The following is a 17778-nucleotide window of genomic DNA, read 5'->3' on the forward strand; positions in this document are numbered from 1 at the left end:
TGGAGCACATTCTGGGTGGATGCAGGGGTGACCCGGGGAAGGTGGCTGTTCAACATTCCTTCTCGGACTTGAAGCAATGCCACTGCTTCCTTAGTCTTGGACAGGCACTGTCTGGCAGGGTTGACCTGCAGCAGCTCTTTTGTGGCCTGGGCCAGGACCAGCTTCCCCCAGTGCCTCGCCCTGTGCTGTATGCCCAGGGATGTTCAATCACTGGGAAGTGGCTTAAAAGGCCCTTGAGGCTCCTGGATGCCAGAGCTTGTCTGGTCAGTGCTGCCCAGTGCTCCTGTCCCTCCCAGAACCCTGCCAGGTGCTAACAACACCCTCCTCCTGGGGTGGCTGGAGCAGCGCTGAGGCTCTGAATAAAGGCAAGACAGTGGGTGTTCCCGAGAGATATGTGAGACCCTGAAACGTAAACCAAGCTCGGTGAGGATGAAGTGGAAGGGATAAGTGGCCTATGTCACTTTTGGAGTCAGAGAAGAAACTTGAATCACATCCTTCACCTGAGGCCCCACCTACTTCTTTCCAGAAAACTTAGCTGCGCTTGAAAATGTAGGTCTATGCCACATTCATTTGAATGAATTTTAGATCTTTGTTAAGAGCCGATTTTTCATTAGAATTGAGCAGCTGGGCACAGTACTCCAGCAGAAGGGTAAAAGGAAGGGAGGGGACCAGCATTGCAGCCCTTTTAACAGCAGCTGTGACTGCCCCAGGCCTGCTCCTGATCAGAGACTGCAGGCTGTGGGGTGTCTTCGTACACACAAGCACTTTCAGATCTCCATGGGGCCTGACCTAGTGGGGCATCACCCCAATGAAGGGCCTCAGTGTGGGGACTGCTGGCTGTCCCTTTCCTGGCTTGACTGCCCCTGCTGACTGTGCTCTTGGCACTCTCTTATGGTCCCAGAGGGGGCATCTGTCCCTCCACCATCAACCTGATACTTTTGCTGGCTCCAAATTTTGCAGTCTATTTTCAGATGTAAAATGAGAGGCAGGGGGCGGGGATTAATTAGGAATTGGCCTTGGGTACTAACAGGGTCACTGCCATGCTAGTCTGAATAAATCCTTTATCACCACTGGCATACAGCCAACAGTTCCCCAGTCCTCTGATCTATCTGGAACCATGCCCAGCGGGGACTGTGCCCCCACTCCCAAGCCACACCGATGCTAGGGCAGTCTGCTCAGCCCTGAGTCCTCCGGGGAGCAGGGGGGCAGAGCTGAGCGGCTGCCCGGAGCTTGGCGGGAGGAGGGGACAGGGGAGAGGGAGGTGGGGAGATCCGGCTAGAGGGGAGGCTCCGACGTCTCCTTCCTTCCTGGTTCCTGCAGCAGCTGCTGCCACTGCTCAGCGCGGTGAGGAGGGAGCCGGTGACTCGGAGACGGTGACTCAGAGGCAGAGCGGCGCGAGGGCCAAGGAGTACTGGCGTCCATGGACCCTGGGGTAAGGGGGCTGCGTGGCAGCAGCTGACATTCCTGAGAAGAGCTCCCTCCCACCTGAAGCTGGTGGGTCTGCTCCTGAATGGAGGTGGAGAGGGGGCACCCACCTGGCTCACCTAGACCCTTCACCTGCCTACCGATAGAGCCTCCCCCTCTACCCACAAGCAGTGAGGGGCCAGGATCCCCACAGGGCCAGGAGAAGGGCCCAGAGATACCTGAACACCGGAAGAGTTTGAGAACTTTCAATGGCTGAATGCAAGAGTTTCCTCCCAGGTCAGCCTCTTGCAGCAAGGGTCCCTCTGCCCCAACCTCCTGGGCACCCGTTCCTGCCACATCCCTGTCCCCTCTGGGCCTCAGTTCCTCAGGTGCTTGCTAGCTCCATTAGAAGATCTGGGCTGCTTCCCCCACCTCAAACCAGCCTCGCCCCTCCAGTCCCCTCCCCCGTCTCACACATGCAGAGCCTCATGCATTATTGATCTCCCGGTGGAGCCAGGATGGCCAGGGCCAGTGCCAAGGGTGCCTGTGGGCACTGCTGCAGGACCTGTGCAGACCTGGGCATGTCCTAGGCCCCCTCTTCTCTCATGAAGTATCTCCGTTAGCCCAATGTCCTGCCCTCTCTGGGTGGGTGGCACTTCTCAGAGCCCCAAGGACTGTGAGGGTAGACAGGGGATGGTGAGGCTTTAGGGGGCACTGAGGGTCCAAAGAGGGCATCCTAGGGGCATGTTTGGTGGGAGGAGACATGGGAAAATGGGGGCTATCTCAGGCCTCAGTTTCTCCAAGCACTAGATAATATGGAGATTAATTGGTGGGAGGCTGGGGAGTTTTCTGCAAGATCATGGCAGAGAAGTCTCTGAGCTACCGTGGCAGGGTGGAGGGGTCCTGAAGGCAGAGGCAGCTGGATTGAGGAGGTCTCGCTTGTCCAGTCTCTGAACCCCTCTGTCTCTTCTTGGAGCCTCTTCTGTCACTCCCTTGCTTCACCTCTGAGCACTCCCAGGGAAGCCTCTAAAGAAAGCACTGAATGTTTCTTGGAGCCCCAGAGTATGTGCCCAAGGCGGGGCTGGGCATATGTCTTGTGGTTTTCCCTGGGCACCTGCCCGTCTGCTGTGTGCTAGTTCACTCTCAGGGCAGTGTCCATATCAGGTGAAAATGGGTGGGGTCGGGACAGAGGGGCAGACTTGGGAGAGGCATGGCAGGTGAGCAGAGGGTATGTTGGGGAGCCCTTATCTCAGAGGGTGTGGGAGGGGCTGGAGGTGGGGAAGGTGATAGCAGAGTTTGCGTTAAGGGGGTCTTTCTCTTGTTTCAAGGACCCCGTCAGGAGCAGGTGACATCCTTCCCCTTCCACCCTGCTCCCTGCTCTACATCCCCAGCAGGGAGTGGCCTCTCCCTTCTCCATGGACTTCCAAGAGAGGGACCCGCCCTTCCTGCCTGAGAGCGCTCAGTCCTCAAAGCCCAGCAGTGCTCAGCAGGTCAGAGAGTGGGAAAGCGGTGGTGGGTGGGCCAAGCTTGAACCAGACAGGAAGGGGTCAAGGCGGACGTCTCACCAGTGCTCCCCTCCCTCTGTCCTGGACTGCAGGCCTCTGAGCTGTGGGAGGTGGTGGAGGAGCCTCGGGGCAGGCTGGGGACAGAGGGTGTCATGCCTGAGAGGCAGGAAGGTCACCTGCTCAAGAAGAGGAAGTGGCCTCTGAAGGGCTGGCACAAGGTAGGGTGGGCAGGCAAAGGGAGGGTCCAGACATGGGGGGCGGGGTGGGAATGGGGGGCAGCTGCTGGGCAGTCCAATGGTGTTTGCATGATGAGAAGGAAAAGAAAAGCTAATTTGTGTGGTTGCCTTCTCCCTCATGCCCTTCCTCTCGGCCTCCCGGGTCCTGTCACTCCTGGGCAACATCACAGAGATACTTTGTGCTCGAGGACGGGATCCTTCATTATGCAACAACCCGGCAAGACGTGAGTCCGGGCAGTGGCTTGGGGTTGTGGGAGGAGTCTGGCCCCAGTATGCCCTGGGCAGGCATGGGGTATCTGGAATCGACCAGAGCAGGGTCTGAATCCCAGGTCCACCACTTGCCGAATGTGTGATCTCGGGCAAGTTACATCCCTGGGCCATAGCTTCCTCACCTCTAATGGGAGAGCACCATCCCCCAGGTGCAGAGCTGTCATGGTAAGGGAGGTCATACGCACAAGGCTCTCTGGACAGGGCAGAATAAGTGCCCAAGAAATGGGGGCTTTACCACCCTCATCCTGGTCCCATTCTCAGGCTGGGAACAAGGAACTGAAGGCCTGGGTACCCAGGATCTCTCTGGGAGGGTGTTGCCTTCCACAACCCTGCAGACCCCTGAGGGTGGGAATAGTTTTTCTTGATCTGTGACTTCTTAGAGACCAAGATGTTACTTGACGTAGGGGAGCGTTCTGCACATGGGAGGACGATTGACAAGTCTCTACTGATAGTGTGACTTGGACATGAGGGTGAACCTGCCACCTGGCCCTTGAGCCTAGAATGGCATCAGGGAGATGGTGGCTCTATGGCTCTGAGAGCCTAAAACAGGTCCCCTGTCCCCCTACCAACGCTTCACCCCCAGATCACCAAGGGGAAGCTCCATGGCTCCATCGATGTCCGGCTGTCGGTCATGTCCATCAACAAAAAGGCCCAGCGCATTGACCTTGACACTGAAGACAACATCTACCACCTCAAGGTGACATCCCTGGGAGGCAGGATGTGTGTTGGCCCCCAGCCTGACAGAGGCATTGGAACACACAGGGGCAGGGGCTGAGGGTCTGTGGAACTCAGGGTCTGTCTCTGAGTTTGACAAGAAGTAAGTTTCCATCCTGTAAAAACAGCCAAGGGCAAACCTGCACTTCTTGGTTGTTGTATGGACAGGCACAGAGCTAAGGGCTCAGACACCTGGGCGCCTTGCGCTCTGTCTCCCTGCAAGTGAGCCTTGCACAAACCAGGCTCTGTAAGAAGAGACCCTGCTTGTCTGGGGACCAGAGCCCTGACTTCTTGCTCTTGGAAAGTGGTCCCTCTCTTCAGATAGCCCTCCCCCTCTCCATCACTTCTGCAGATCAAATCCCAGGACCTATTCCAGAGCTGGGTGGCGCAGCTGCGTGCCCACCGCCTAGCCCACCGCCTGGACATACCCCGTGGCTCACTGCCCAGTACTGCTCACCGGAAGGTAAGGTGGACCCTGGGGTGGGGGCAGGTAATGTGGCAATTCAGGGGCGGGGGCTATGGAGAACTGTGAGACCCAGGGAGGTGGGCATCATCCTTCCTGACCCTGGGCTCACCCCACAGGTTCCTGGTGCCCAGCTTCCAACAGAAGCTACTGCCTCAGCCCTACCTGGGCTTGGACCGCGGGAGAAAGTGTCTTCCTGGCTGAGGGACAGTGATGGGTTGGACCGCTGCTCTCATGGTGAGGGGCCCTAGGCACAGCACCTCCAAGGGTAGGGCCCAAGCTGGCAGGTCTAGGAGGGGAAAATGTTACCTCCATCCCCGCCTCAGGGAGCCCCAGTTTAATGAGACAGCCTCTGCCTCCAAGGAGATCCAGTCTACTTGGGCCCTGTCTAGGGGAATCCCAGTCTTACAGTAAGAGTAAGAGTAAGAGTCTGTCTGGGCACATAGACAGACGTGGATGCAGGGACAGGAGTTGTGACAAAGCAGATACTGAATGCCCACACAGGGCAGGGGCCTGAGGAGTAGCGCCAGGGAAGGAGTGTGCTCCAGGAAAGGGTTCCTGCAGTAGGGTCTGTGAAGTTGGTCTGGAGGGAGAAGTGTAAACCAAGTAGAGAGAGAGAGAGGGTGAGCACATCCCCAGTCTGCTCAAAGGCAGCAGAGGTGAGGCATGGTCTAGAGACAGAGCAGAAATTAGGCTTCAGACCCTCCCAGGAAACCAGGGGGCACCACACCAACAGGGGTAGCGACCTGAGCTCTTGAACAGGGAACAGGGAGCAGTATCGGGATCTCCATGAAGTCAGTGTTGGGAGAGTCATGTCCTTGAGGCTGGGTTCGGTGGCTCATGCCTGTAATCCCAGCACTTTTGGAAACCAAGGTGGGCAGATCACCTGAGGTCAGGAGTTCGAGGCCAGCCTGACCAACATAGTGGAACCCCATCTCTACTAAAAATACAACAAATTAGCCAGGCATGGTGGTGCGCGCCTGTAATCCTAGCTACTCGGGAGGGTAAGGCAGGAGAATCACTTGAACCTGGGAGGCAGAGGTTGCAGTGAGCCGAGATCACGCCATTCCACTCTAGCCTGGGCAACAAGAGCAAAACTCCGTCTCAAAAAAAAAAAAAAAAATGAGTGATGTTCTTATTCTTGTTCTTTCTCCCCGCAGAGCTCTCTGAGTGTCAGGGGAAGCTCCAGGAACTACACAGGCTCCTCCAGAGCCTGGAGTCCCTGCACCGAATCCCCTCAGCCCCTGTTATCCCCACACACCAGGTAAGATCCAGGGGTACACACAGGGTCCTGCTCAGGCCCCCGATCCCATCACTTCCCCAGGATGGGTCCTACTCCTCCTACATCGCTGCGGTTTCCTGGAGAGCCATGCATCGCCTGGTTTCCTCCCCACCCCTGCCCCATGTCCAAACTGTATCAAGATTGTCTCTGTTCCTCCATGCCCACGCCTCTGCCAGGGTGGCTGTCATCTTCCACTGGGATGTCAGTTGTCTCTGTCGCCCTGCCTGAGCGGCCGCATCCTCTGTGCTGGGTAATCTGCGCCCTCCTCCATGGCGCAGGAGGCCGTCTACCTCTCCCAGGCTGTGATGGTTTCTGCCCCTTTTCCCCACCCTGTGAGTAAAATTGCCCCCACCTTGACTTGCCAGGCCTCAGTGACAACCGAAAGACCCAAGAAGGGGAAACGGACCAGCCGCATGTGGTGCACCCAGAGCTTTGCCAAGGATGACACCATTGGACGGGTGAGGTCGGGCATGCACCTCACGTAGCTGGGGCAGGATGCTCTAAGGAGGCCGGCCCCTTCAGCCCTTCCCCTTCACCTACAGGTTGGTCGTCTCCATGGCTCTGTTCCCAACCTGTCTCGCTACCTGGAGTCTCGGGACTCCTCGGGCACCCGTGGGCTGCCACCCACAGACTATGCCCACCTGCAGCGCAGCTTCTGGGCCCTGGCCCAGAAGGGTAAGTGCATGCTGGGAGGGGCTGGTGGGGAGTGGACAGGAGCGAGCGAGGACTCTGATGGTCTGCCCCACTCCCTGTAGTGCACAGCTCCCTCAGCAGCGTCCTGGCCGCCCTCACCATGGAACGGGACCGACTGAGGGACATGCACCAGGGCTCAGAGTTGTCAAGGATGGGGGTGAGGCCTGGGGGACAGGGTGGCTGGTGCGGGGAGAGGGCTTCAAGCTGAGGACTGCCAGCCTGGGGTCTGATAGCAGATCTGGGTCAGGGTGGGGGGTTGGCAGAGGCAGTCTCTGCAGAGATGCGGCAAGGTGGGGTGGACCTCATCCTCCTGGCACCGTGTCCCTCACCCTCTCCCTGCAGGTCTCTGAGGCCTCCACTGGCCAGAGGCGCCTCCACTCACTGTCCACCTCCTCCGACACCACGGCGGACTCTTTCAGCTCCCTCAACCCTGAGGAGGTGAGGAGCCAGGGTGGGTTGTGGGGGCCGATTCTCCTGTACCTTCTCTCCCAGCGAAAGCCAAGGCCCAGGGCAGTGGGCAAAGTTGGTTTTTAATCCCAAAGACAGCCCAAAAATCCTGGCTCCATTGTCTTTCCCATAAGGTAAGCGGCAGCCCCATCTCGATCATTGTGTAACAAAGTGCAGGGTACTTTTACTTTTAATTCGGGGTCCTCTGATGCAGTGATTCTCACCCTCAGCATAACAAAACAGGCTCAAAGGATCTAATGGGTGGGCTCAGGCTCCTGCAATTATAGACGGGCTGAACTGAGACTCGGGCTCTGAGCACAGACGCTGGGGCTACGTTCCACGGGTTCAAATCTGGCTCTCCTGCCTGCCGGCTTTGTGATCCTGAGCCTCAGCATTCCAATCTGCAAAGTGGGGGTGATAATTGCACCTACCTCACAGGGTAGGTGTCAGGATTGAGTGGGTTAGTGCACACAGAGGGCTTGGAGTGGGGCTCAGGGTCAGTGCCAGGAAGTGTAAACAGTTATAATGGAGCCTGCGTCCCCTCACTCCCAGGCCAGGGCTCATTTTACTATGCCTTTGTCCCGCTCTCACTCCTCTCTGCCTCTTCTGCTCAGAAGGTGTCTGACTCAGCAAAAGTGCCCGGTTATGCCTCCCTCTCAAGGGAAATGTCAGGCAAGTGGGTACCCTGCTTGATCCCCCCGGCTTGGCCCCGGAGTCTGACATCCATCTGGCTGCTCCCACAGCAAGAAGCTCTGTACATGAAGGGGCGCGAGCTCACCCCCCAGCTATCGCAGACCAGCATCCTGTCCCTTGCTGATTCCCACACGGAGTTCTTCGATGCCTGCGAGGTTCTCCTCTCCGCCAGCTCTTCTGAGAATGAGGTGAGGGAGGAGAGAAGCTGGCAGTGAGGCGGGGCGGGGGGGACCTTGGGAACAGAAGGGTGGGGTCCACAGAGACCATAGATTCCTCAGCCCCTTCTCACCACCTCAGCTGCTATCTCTGGGACTATGTCCAGATCAGCTGAGTTTGTGTGGCCCGGCTCAGAAATCTCTGCTAGGGACTCTTCTCCTAGAGGAGTGTGACATTTTTATCCCCATTGGGTTCTCCTGAAACTACTGCCACAGTTGCAACCCCAGTCATCTTCCTATGACCCTGTCTCAGCTTCAGCACTCCCTTGATTCCCTCTTCTAAAACCCTGACCCTCAGTAATCCCCAACTTCCCTTCCCTCTGTGTCCCATCAAGTCCCTGAGCTTTTTCCCACCAGCCGCAGGGTCCGGCCCTCCCCTTCCCAAGGTGGCTGGGCACACTCCGTGATGCCAGGCATCCCGGGGCAATGTCTTAGGGCTCAGAGTGCCCCCAATACATTCTCTTCCCCTTCCCACCAAAGGGCTAGTTGGGCAGATTCTTGCCAGGCCCTGGGCACTGCCCAGCTGCCCGGGGGAGGCCCAGTCTGCCCGGCCTGTCATCTGTCCTGGCCCAGGGCTCAGAGGAGGAGGAGTCCTGTACCAGTGAAATCACCACCAGCCTGTCTGAGGAGATGCTGGACCTCAGGGGAGCTGAGCGCTGTCAGAAAGGTGCCAGCTGGGTGGGCAGGCAGGGAGGGGTGGGAGGCGGGTGGAAAAACAGGGTTTGTCCATGGCCCAGGCCCATGCAAAGGCCATCCCTTGTGGTGCCTGATGGGCTAGTGGCTTTGGATGCTGACCCCAGGAGCTAAGGAAGGCCAGGTCATGAACTGGGAAATGTTCCAGGAGCAGCTCTGCTGGGGTGGGCCAGGCTCAGGCCTTGGGGCTGGCCTCTGTTGCAGCAGGCTTGCCTAGGGCCTTGGAGGGAGGCAAGAGATCCCACTTTGCTGCTTGTTAGCAGTGTGGCTCTGGACCTCTCATTTTACTTCTGAGAGCCTATTTCCTCATCCATAAAATGGGCTGGATAATCTGCCCTCTGACCTCTGTTTCTGTGTTTATAAAGGGAACAAAAGGCAAGGGTGAGGACTCGGGAGGGGCTCCTGGGGTGCAGGGTTTCTGGCAGTGGGAACCGTCTGCCCCTTTGCATGGCTCCCACCCCTGCCAGCCAACTGAGTCCCTGGGAACTTGTCAGCAGTTAGAGCCCCAGTCACCCTGCCCTGCTGTGAGTCGAGACAAGGGCTCAGGGGCGAATGTCCCAGGGGCTTGGGAGGCACCTGGGCCCTGGACTGGGCTGTGGGCTTGCCATGTCTGGGATGCCTGGTGCCCACATGGAGAGTGACATGGCAGGGCGGCCCCAGGGGGGTGTGTTCCAGGGAGACCCATGGGGCCACCCCGCCGTCGCTGCCTGCCGGCAGCCAGCGGGCCTGGGGCTGACGTGAGCCTGTGGAACATTCTGCGCAACAACATCGGCAAAGACCTGTCCAAGGTGTCAATGCCTGTGCAGCTCAACGAGCCGCTCAACACTCTACAGCGGCTCTGCGAGGAGCTGGAATACAGCAGCCTCCTGGACCAGGCCAGCCGCATCGCCGACCCCTGCGAGCGCATGGTACCTGCTTCCTGTCCTCACGCCCAGCCCAAGGCTGCTTCCTTCTCCCTGGGACCTTTTCTCCCAGAAAATCCTGGCTGGGCTGTTCCTTACTGCTGAAGTTCCACCCCAAGATCCCATACGTTGCTTGCTTGGGGTGGCGGCCCCGTCCTCAGTACCCTGCACCTTCCTTGCCCCCCACAGGTGTACATCGCAGCCTTTGCTGTCTCGGCCTACTCCTCCACATACCACCGAGCCGGCTGCAAGCCCTTCAACCCTGTCCTGGGGGAGACCTACGAGTGTGAGCGGCCTGACCGAGGCTTCCGCTTCATCAGTGAGCAGGTATGGCCTTGGGAGAAGAGGGCTGGCCTTGGGTGTCTGGGGCAAGGAGGGACCTGGGCTTTGGGACCAGAACTGGGGCAGAGGGACCAGGGCCTGGGAGAGGAGCGTGGGCAGTTGGCTCTGTGCCGGGCTCTGCGGTGCTCCTGGCCCACGTTCTGAGGTCCAGCCATTGGATCCCAGGAGCTCCACCTGGGGGCTCATGCTTTAGGGGGCAATCTTGGGCTAGGATGAACTGAAGGAGGAATTGGAGAGAGCTGGGAGTACAGGGGCTGGGGAGAATGGGATGTTCCTTCTAGATGGTGTAGAGGAATGCATGGAGCAGGCTTGGGAAGGTTAGAGATGGGGCTGGAAGACAAGGTGGGCCAGATGCTGAGGAGCCCTGCCAGTGAAGGGAAAGAGGCCTTGGGCTTTTGTATGTGTGTTTTTAAATCCTGAAGGCATTGGCACCATGGAGGATTTGAGGCAGTGGAGTGGCTGCTGAGAATCGCAGTGTGCAAAGCACACCCGGGTGGTGTGTGCCTGGTTGGCGGAGGCCGACAGGGTCCATCCTGTCATCTCTGTAGAGCTAATGAGTCCCTGCACTTAGGCTGTGGTGTGTTTGGTTCAAGAGCTGTTTATGTGCTGCCCCTGACAGGGGCTGGTGCTCAGCAGGGTACTCTCCCGTGTAGGGAATGGGGAGGTTTTTGTTGAGAGGGAGAAGTCTGGGCGGCCTGGTCTGGGGAATTCAGTGGGTGCATGGTGGTGCCAGTTAGTGAGGTGGACAATGTGTGTGGGAACACACTATGTGGGCTCGACTTCCACAGGAGATGGCCAGGAGGCTCTGGAGTCACTGGCCTGGAGCTCCTCCAAGAGCACCAGGTGGCACTAACAGGTCAAAGAGTGGCCAGCTTAGAGGGAGGAGGACATCAAGGGAGGACTGCCCTCAGGAGGACTGCCCTCGGGAGGACTGCTCGCAGTGTCTAGGGAGGAGGGCAGGCAGGAGCGCTGGGGGCCCCGAAGGGGAGGGGTCGCAGGTCCCTGGGACCTGAGGGGTGTCATCGGCTTCCTGCGTGAGGAAGGTTTCCGAGACAGGATGGGGACAGAGACTGGATTACAGAGGCTGTAGAGTGTAGGTTTTATAAAAAATAGAGAAAAAAGCAGACTATTTTCCAAAAATTTTACCATGAGGGACAGAGGAGAGAGAAGTGGCAGTTGTTGGGGGATAAAGGTCGAGGCAGTTTGTGTGTTTGTTTGTTTGTTTGGATTTGAAGTGTTTTTGGAAACATGGTGAAGATTGACACAGTACACTCGTGCGTACAACAGAAAATAAGCCTCCCTCTCATCCCAACACTCCGAAGGGACTACTGCTACCAGCTTTTGGGATTCCTCCCAGAAATGTTTTACGCATATGTGAACAACGATGTGTGTGTCTAGAAGAGAAAGATTTACTATTTTTTAAGGTGGAAGAAACAGACAATCTTTATATTCAGAGAGAAAGAGAAATAAAGAGGGAAAGACTGAAGGTGCAGAAGGAGGAGGAGTGGGCAGCCTGGGGGGCATCAGTGGGAGCAGGCTGACTGCGGCTAGACAGAAGGAATCGCCCCCCTGACCCACTTCTGCTCTGCCACAGACTGTGGGAGGCGAATGAGGTTCGAAGGGCCTGGCTTGTGCCTGGGTCCTCAGAGGAGGATTGGTGAGGGATGTCAAGGCCCCAGATACAGGACATTGTAGATTTAGCAGTTTCTTAGTGTGGGTCGTGTCTGTGTTTTGGCAACAGAGTCAGAGCCAGGGATGCACAGAGGAGGCCGGTGCTGGCATTTCTGGCAAGTGGGGGAGGTGGCTGAGGGTATTAGCTGAGAGTGCTGTGAAGGACAGGATGGGGCTGGCAGACCATGGGAGGGCAGTGCAGTCGGGGACCTGGACATCTTGGCTGGAGCTGTGGGCGACAGGGAACGGAGAGAGAGGCAAGGCAGGCAGGCTGTGGGATGTTGGAATTGAAGGCTCCAGATGTGGAGCCATTCCAAGTGGGAACAAGGCCAAGTGTTTCCAAGGGTGTGGGGTGGAGGTTGCAGGGCGATGATCAGCTTTGGGGTGGGGTGGGGGGAGATGGTGGGGAAGAGGGTCATCAGCAAGGGCTGGGTTTCAGGCAGGGCATGGGGTGGAGGCCCCACCCATCACTGTTGTGGGGAACTTTTCAGGCTTGAGCAGGGGTTCTGGAGGACGCCATAGACAGGGCCAGCCAGGGGAGCTTCTGAGGAAGAGTGAGTGAGAAGGGAGAACATAGGGGCCTCATGGGAAGAAGAGAGGATGATGGGTTTAGGAGGTGGCCAACGGTGATAGGGACAGGAAACCTGGAACCAACTGGTCTTGTGGTACTTAGGGAAACTAGGGGTGGGAATAAGGGACTTTGGGGTACCCTAATGGTGCTGGGGGACAGCCTCAAGATAACTTCTTTGCTCACCAAGGTCTCCCACCACCCCCCTATCTCGGCCTGCCATGCAGAGTCTGAGAACTTCGCCTTCTGGCAAGGTGAGGAGTAGAGGGCAGGGCCGGGGTGGCCCTGGGCAAAGGGAACACCCTCTGGCCTTATCTCTGTTGTTCACTCTCCCTCCCCTAATCCAATTCCAGATATGAAGTGGAAGAACAAGTTCTGGGGCAAATCCCTGGAGATTGTGCCTGTGGGAACAGTCAACGTCAGCTTGCCCAGGTGGGATTCTTAGACTCTCAGCAGCCAGGCCAAGCCACAGGCAATCCTTCAGGCTGGAGGGGGCATGGCCTTAGGGACAGGATAAGGACGGGATAGGAAGGTCTGGCCTGAAGCTGCTTGCAGTGGCGTCAGTGTCTGTAGGTTTTACACCTATATTTACAGCAGTTGCCAATAGAGAAAGATGAAAAGCCTTGGAACGTAGTAGAGCTGGAAGGGCCCATCGAGGTCATCTGACTCAGCGGTTTTCACACTTTTTTGACCATGACTCACAGTCTCACAGTCAGAAATGCCTTTGAGACTTCAAGCCAACGTGTACACATACACACACACAGAAACCTAAATTGATCTCAGGACTCAGGGGTCACAGACAAAATTTGAAAAACTCTCATCTAGCTAATTTTACAGGCAGAGGTCTGAAGCCAGAAAGAAAAAGGGTATTGAGAGTGGTCTGGGTGTTGTGGTAGAGATCCTGGATTTTGGAGTCAGAAGCCATGAGTTCTGCCACTCAATAGTGATGCAAATTAGCACCAGCCTGTAGTCCCAGCTACTGGGGAGGCTGAGGCAGGAGAATTGCTTCAACCTGGGAGGCGGAGGTAGCGGTGAGCTGAGATTGCACCACTGCACTGCACTCCAGCCTGCCTGGGCAGCAGAGCAAGACTCTGTCTCAAAAAAAAAAAAAAAAAAAAAAGAAAAGAAAAGAAAATAGTGATGTAAGCAGCAAAAAGACTTGACACTTCAGAGCCTTGAGCCTGCTTGCCTGTGACATGACAGTAAGAAGTAATACCCAAGAGAGGTGAGGATTAAGCAGGATAATGGATGTGAACGTACACACGGTTCCTGGTGCCCAAGGGCAGGACACTTTGTGTATTTTCATCCCTGTTGCTCAGGCACGCAGGGGCTTTGTAGATGAGTGGAGATGTTTTCGTTGAATACGTTCTGTGAAGGCCACTCTTCCTTGTGAATATAAGTCATCCTTCACTGCAGAACTGGAGTTGGGACCCCAGGGTTCCTGTCACAGACCCACGTGACCTGCTTCAGCAAGACAGGAGGCCCCTGACTCACTTGTTCCCTGGGGCCAGCCAGCTGCCCTTCCATACCTTGTCTTTCTCAGGTTTGGGGACCACTTTGAGTGGAACAAGGTGACATCCTGCATTCACAATGTCCTGAGTGGTCAGCGCTGGATCGAGCACTATGGGGAGGTGCTCATCCGAAACACACAGGACAGCTCCTGCCACTGCAAGATCACCTTCTGCAAGGTGTGTGTGCCACCCTGACCCTGCCCATCCATCCCCGGCAGCCTCAGTCTCTGGAGGTCACCCTGGCTAAGGGGGAGGGGACCCCTCCCTAAACCCTGCCTTCCCCACCCCAGGCCAAGTACTGGAGTTCCAATGTCCACGAGGTGCAGGGCGCTGTGCTCAGTCGGAGTGGCCGTGTCCTCCACCGACTCTTTGGGAAGTGGCATGAGGGGCTGTACCGGGGACCCACGCCAGGTGGCCAGTGCATCTGGAAACCCAGTAAGTGGAGGGGTCACAGAGGGCTGGGTGAGGCTGGAGCAGCTCAGGCATGGTGCACCTGCCCCAGCCCCTTGCCTTCCCCCAGACTCAATGCCCCCCGACCATGAGCGAAACTTCGGCTTCACCCAGTTTGCCTTGGAGCTGAATGAGCTGACAGCAGAGCTGAAACGGTCACTGCCTTCCACCGACACGAGACTCCGGCCAGACCAGAGGTCAGTGCCGGATGGGTGCCGGCCTAGAACCATCTAGTTCACTCCCTCCACAGAGTACAGAGCTGGGGCTTTGTCCTTCCTTCACTGAGTGGCCTCAGAGAAATGGGGCTTGTCTAGAGGACAGAGTTGGGCAGAGACAGAGGCCTTGGGTTTGGGGGCCCCTGCAGATGGGCAGTTCCCCTGAGTTTGATCTGGATCCTCAGGTACTTGGAGGAGGGGAACATACAGGCAGCTGAGGCCCAGAAGAGAAGGATCGAGCAGCTGCAGCGAGACAGGCGCAAAGTCATGGAGGAAAACAACATCGTACACCAGGCTCGCTTCTTCAGGTACCTCAGCCTCGCCCTCCGCCCTGGGTCTCCCCATGAGCCCTGCTCGGAGCAGGGCAGGTGTGGGAGGCAGCACCTTAGGACCCTAGCCTGCCTTCTAGATGTTCACCCCTCACTGCCACCGCCTTCTCCCACCAGGCGGCAGACAGATAGCAGCGGGAAAGAGTGGTGGGTGACCAACAATACCTACTGGAGGCTGCGGGCCGAGCCAGGCTACGGGAACATGGATGGGGCCGTGCTCTGGTAGCCCTGGCCCCGGGGGCAGGAGGCTCTGGTTCCTCACTCCTCCTGCCTCCACCCCCTACCACGGACACATGGGTGAGGCCAAGCTCCCCGCCTCACTGCCCTTGAGACCAAAGGGGCAGCCCTGGCCCTCCCTCCCCTCTGCTGGCCAGAGGGTCTGCATCTCAGCCCACCCCCAACCCCACCGTTCGGGGTGAGAAGCAGAATCTGTGCTTCCCCAGTCTCCTTGCCCCAAACAACCAGCATGTAAGACCCTTCCCGCTTCACCATTCCGATTCCTGTCCCCTTTGGGGTACTTGGGGGAGACTCTGGCTCCCAGGATCTGTTCCCTATTTCAGTGCCTTCCTAGGACACAGGGGACCCCTTGACGCTCCCCAGGCTTTCTGTGCCCAGGGCTCTGTCCCCAGCGGTGAGGTTGCAGTGAGTGAAGGAGAGGAGGTGATCTGTTCTCCCTCCCCTTCTGCCCATCTCCAGCATCTTCTTCCCCTTCCCTGGCCCTGCAGGGCCTTCTCCAGCTCCCTTTGGTTGGTCCCTGGCCATCCCTCCTGTCCTGGATCCCTTCTCCCTAACTGCAAAATGCCTGCAGCTTCCAGCTCCTTCGTCCCTGATCCTCAAGCGGTTCCCTCCCGTCTCAGCTCAGCGGATCCCCCAGAGTGGAGGAGGCCTCTCCATGAGGAGGGGAGCAGCCCAAGGCACCTGGCCTCCGACCCACCGGCAGCGAGTGCACAGGTGTGAGTGTAAGTTCATGTAGGAGAGTGTATGCGTGTGCGCCTGTGCCCTGCTTGCAGGCAAGCAGGGCTCCCTCATGTAGCCTGGCCTTCCCCCTGCTGGGGGTCCACCACATCGCTGCTCTTTCTCACAGTCTGCCTCTGATGAGGGCGAATTGCTATGACATTCCAAGCTCCAATAAAGACTGTCCCAGACTTTGGCCTGTGACCATTCATTGAAAAACATGTGGGCTCATGGTCAGTGGAAAGCCCTCTGCCACTGTCATGGGTAAAATGAATTGTGTCCCCAAGAAACATTTCTAGCCCCCAGGCATGTGCATGTGACCTTAGTTGCAAATAGTGTCTTTGCAGAGACAAGTTAAAATGAGGTCGCATTGGATTTGGGTGGCTCTACTCCAGTGACTGGTCTCCTTGTAAGTAGAGAGAAATTTGGGCACGCAGACGTACGCAAGGGAAGACAAGTGTGTGAAACAGACACACGGGAGTCGGCCACGTGGAGACGTAGGCAGAGATGGGAGCGATGCATCTGAAAGCCAAAAGTGCCAAGGCTGCTGGCAACCACCCGAAGCTTGGAGAGAAACTGAGAGAGATTCTCCCACTGAGCCTCAAGAAGGAGCCAACCCTGCTCACACCTGGCCTCAGCTATGACAGAATACATTTCTGTTGTTTTAAGTCACCCAATATGTGGTGCATTGTTACAGCAACCTCAGGAATTGAATACAGCCACCACTAACCTGAGCCAAAAGCCAAGAGGCCATCTGCCCTCCCGCTTGATGCCCTGTCACTTCTACCCCAGGTGTCTCTCTGCACTGGCCCCTTCTCTCCATTGCAGTGGCTCGGCTGGGCCCTCATCAACGCTTGTCTGGACTATTGTGGTGGCCTCCAGGGTGGTATTTCTTCTTCTTCTTCTTCTTTTTTTTTTTTTTTTTTTTTTTTGAGACAGAGTTTTACTCTTGTTGCCCAGGCTGGCGTGCAATGGCGCGATCTCAGCTCACCGCAACTATGCCTCCCCGGCCCAAGCAGTCCTCCTGCCTCAGCTCCTGAGCAGCTGGGATTACAGGCATGCGTGCCACCATGCTTGGCTAATTTTGTATTTTTAGTAGAGACGAGGTTTCTCCATGTTGGTCAAGCTGGTCTCAAACTCCCGACCTCAGGTGATCTGCCCGCCTAAGCCTCCCAAATGGCTGGGATTACAGGCATGAGCCACCGCGCCTGGCTTCCAGGGCGGTATTTCAAGAGAAAATGTGACACCTCATGTCTGCTTAAAATACATCCCCTGCTTCCCAGTGCCTAGAGGAAAATCCAAACTCTTCAACCGGTAGAAAACCACATGGCCCCTGGCCCCCTGTCTGGCACAGAGTGCTGGCCCCCACACTCAGCACCCTAAGTCAGGTCTGTGCTAGTACTCCACTTTGATCCCCCAGGATCAATGAGTGTTCAAGGGCGGAAGGGAGGGAGGAAGAACAGGACCAGCTGCCTTTCCTCCCCGCTGCCCTCGCCCCTGGGGCCAGCTCTGATTCTGAAGCTGTGTGATCTTGGTCAGGTTGCCTTCCCCTTCTGTTTAGAGGCTTCAGTCTCTCATTTGGCTCCTTTTGTGTCTTAAAGAAGAACATCTGTGAGGTGACCCAGGCTCCTCATTTCATTCGTTCTCTCTTAACCCCTCTCCCCACTCCCACCCCACCACCTGCAGCAACAGCGACCCCAGTCCTGCTCTGGTCCGATGAGTGTCCCAAGAGGAAGTCATGCTTTCTTTGGGGGGGGGTGGCAGAGTGGCAGGAACAGAGGGGACCCCTGAGCTACGACAGCCCTTCGCATTGTCATCTTTTTCTTCCTCCTCATCCCCTGCGGAGGAGCAGTGGTCCACATTTCCAGTTTATTTACAGAGAATGTCAAAGTTAAAATGAACACACTTGTCCTGTCACCACATGCCAGAAATAACCTCAACCCATTCCAAAAAAAGCCAAGGCCCTCGCACATTCAGGATATTTTTAAATAGCATGTGCTGCCCTGCTCCGGGCCCTTTCCCCTCAGAGCACCACAGCACCTGACCGACCAGCCCGTAACAAACTGCCACGTATTTTAAGAACCGGAGTTTAGGCTGGGCACGGTGGCTCACACCTGTAATCCCAGCACTTTGGGAGGCAGAGGCGGGTGGATCACGAGGTCAGGAGTTCAAGACCAGCCTGGCCAAGATGGTGAAACCCCATCTCTACTAAAAATACAAA

General features: G+C 56.9%; 1 protein-coding gene across 11 annotated transcripts; it reads left to right on the top strand.

Annotated features, from left to right (window-relative positions):
* The first annotated feature begins 1260 nt into the window (after positions 1-1260).
* OSBPL7 (oxysterol binding protein like 7) lies at positions 1261-15753 on the top strand. 11 transcript variants are annotated; one of them, XR_010153216.1, is made up of 25 exons: positions 1278-1432; positions 1572-1701; positions 2733-2894; positions 3002-3127; positions 3316-3369; positions 3999-4112; positions 4482-4592; positions 4712-4829; positions 5753-5856; positions 6240-6332; positions 6417-6549; positions 6630-6724; positions 6910-7005; positions 7758-7895; positions 8496-8589; positions 9276-9523; positions 9707-9844; positions 12289-12352; positions 12452-12530; positions 13642-13786; positions 13900-14044; positions 14174-14256; positions 14460-14582; positions 14721-14900; positions 15412-15753. XR_010153216.1 is itself a non-coding variant. In XM_016931564.4 (24 exons), the coding sequence occupies exons 3-24, from the start codon at positions 2820-2822 to the stop codon at positions 14827-14829; spliced, it is 2529 nt and encodes an 842-aa protein (XP_016787053.1). In that variant the 5' UTR covers positions 1322-1432; positions 1572-1701; positions 2733-2819; the 3' UTR covers positions 14830-15753. The 11 variants fall into 11 exon arrangements, 3 of the variants coding, with proteins under 3 accessions (XP_016787052.1, XP_016787054.1, XP_016787053.1); XR_010153213.1 differs by having other exon boundaries at positions 1295-1432; positions 14130-14256; XR_010153214.1 differs by having other exon boundaries at positions 1322-1432; positions 14130-14256; positions 15329-15753.
* Positions 15754-17778: the final 2025 nt, after the last annotated feature.

Source organism: Pan troglodytes, chromosome 19 (genome assembly GCF_028858775.2).
Source record: "Pan troglodytes isolate AG18354 chromosome 19, NHGRI_mPanTro3-v2.0_pri, whole genome shotgun sequence".
Taxonomy (NCBI): domain Eukaryota; kingdom Metazoa; phylum Chordata; class Mammalia; order Primates; family Hominidae; genus Pan; species Pan troglodytes.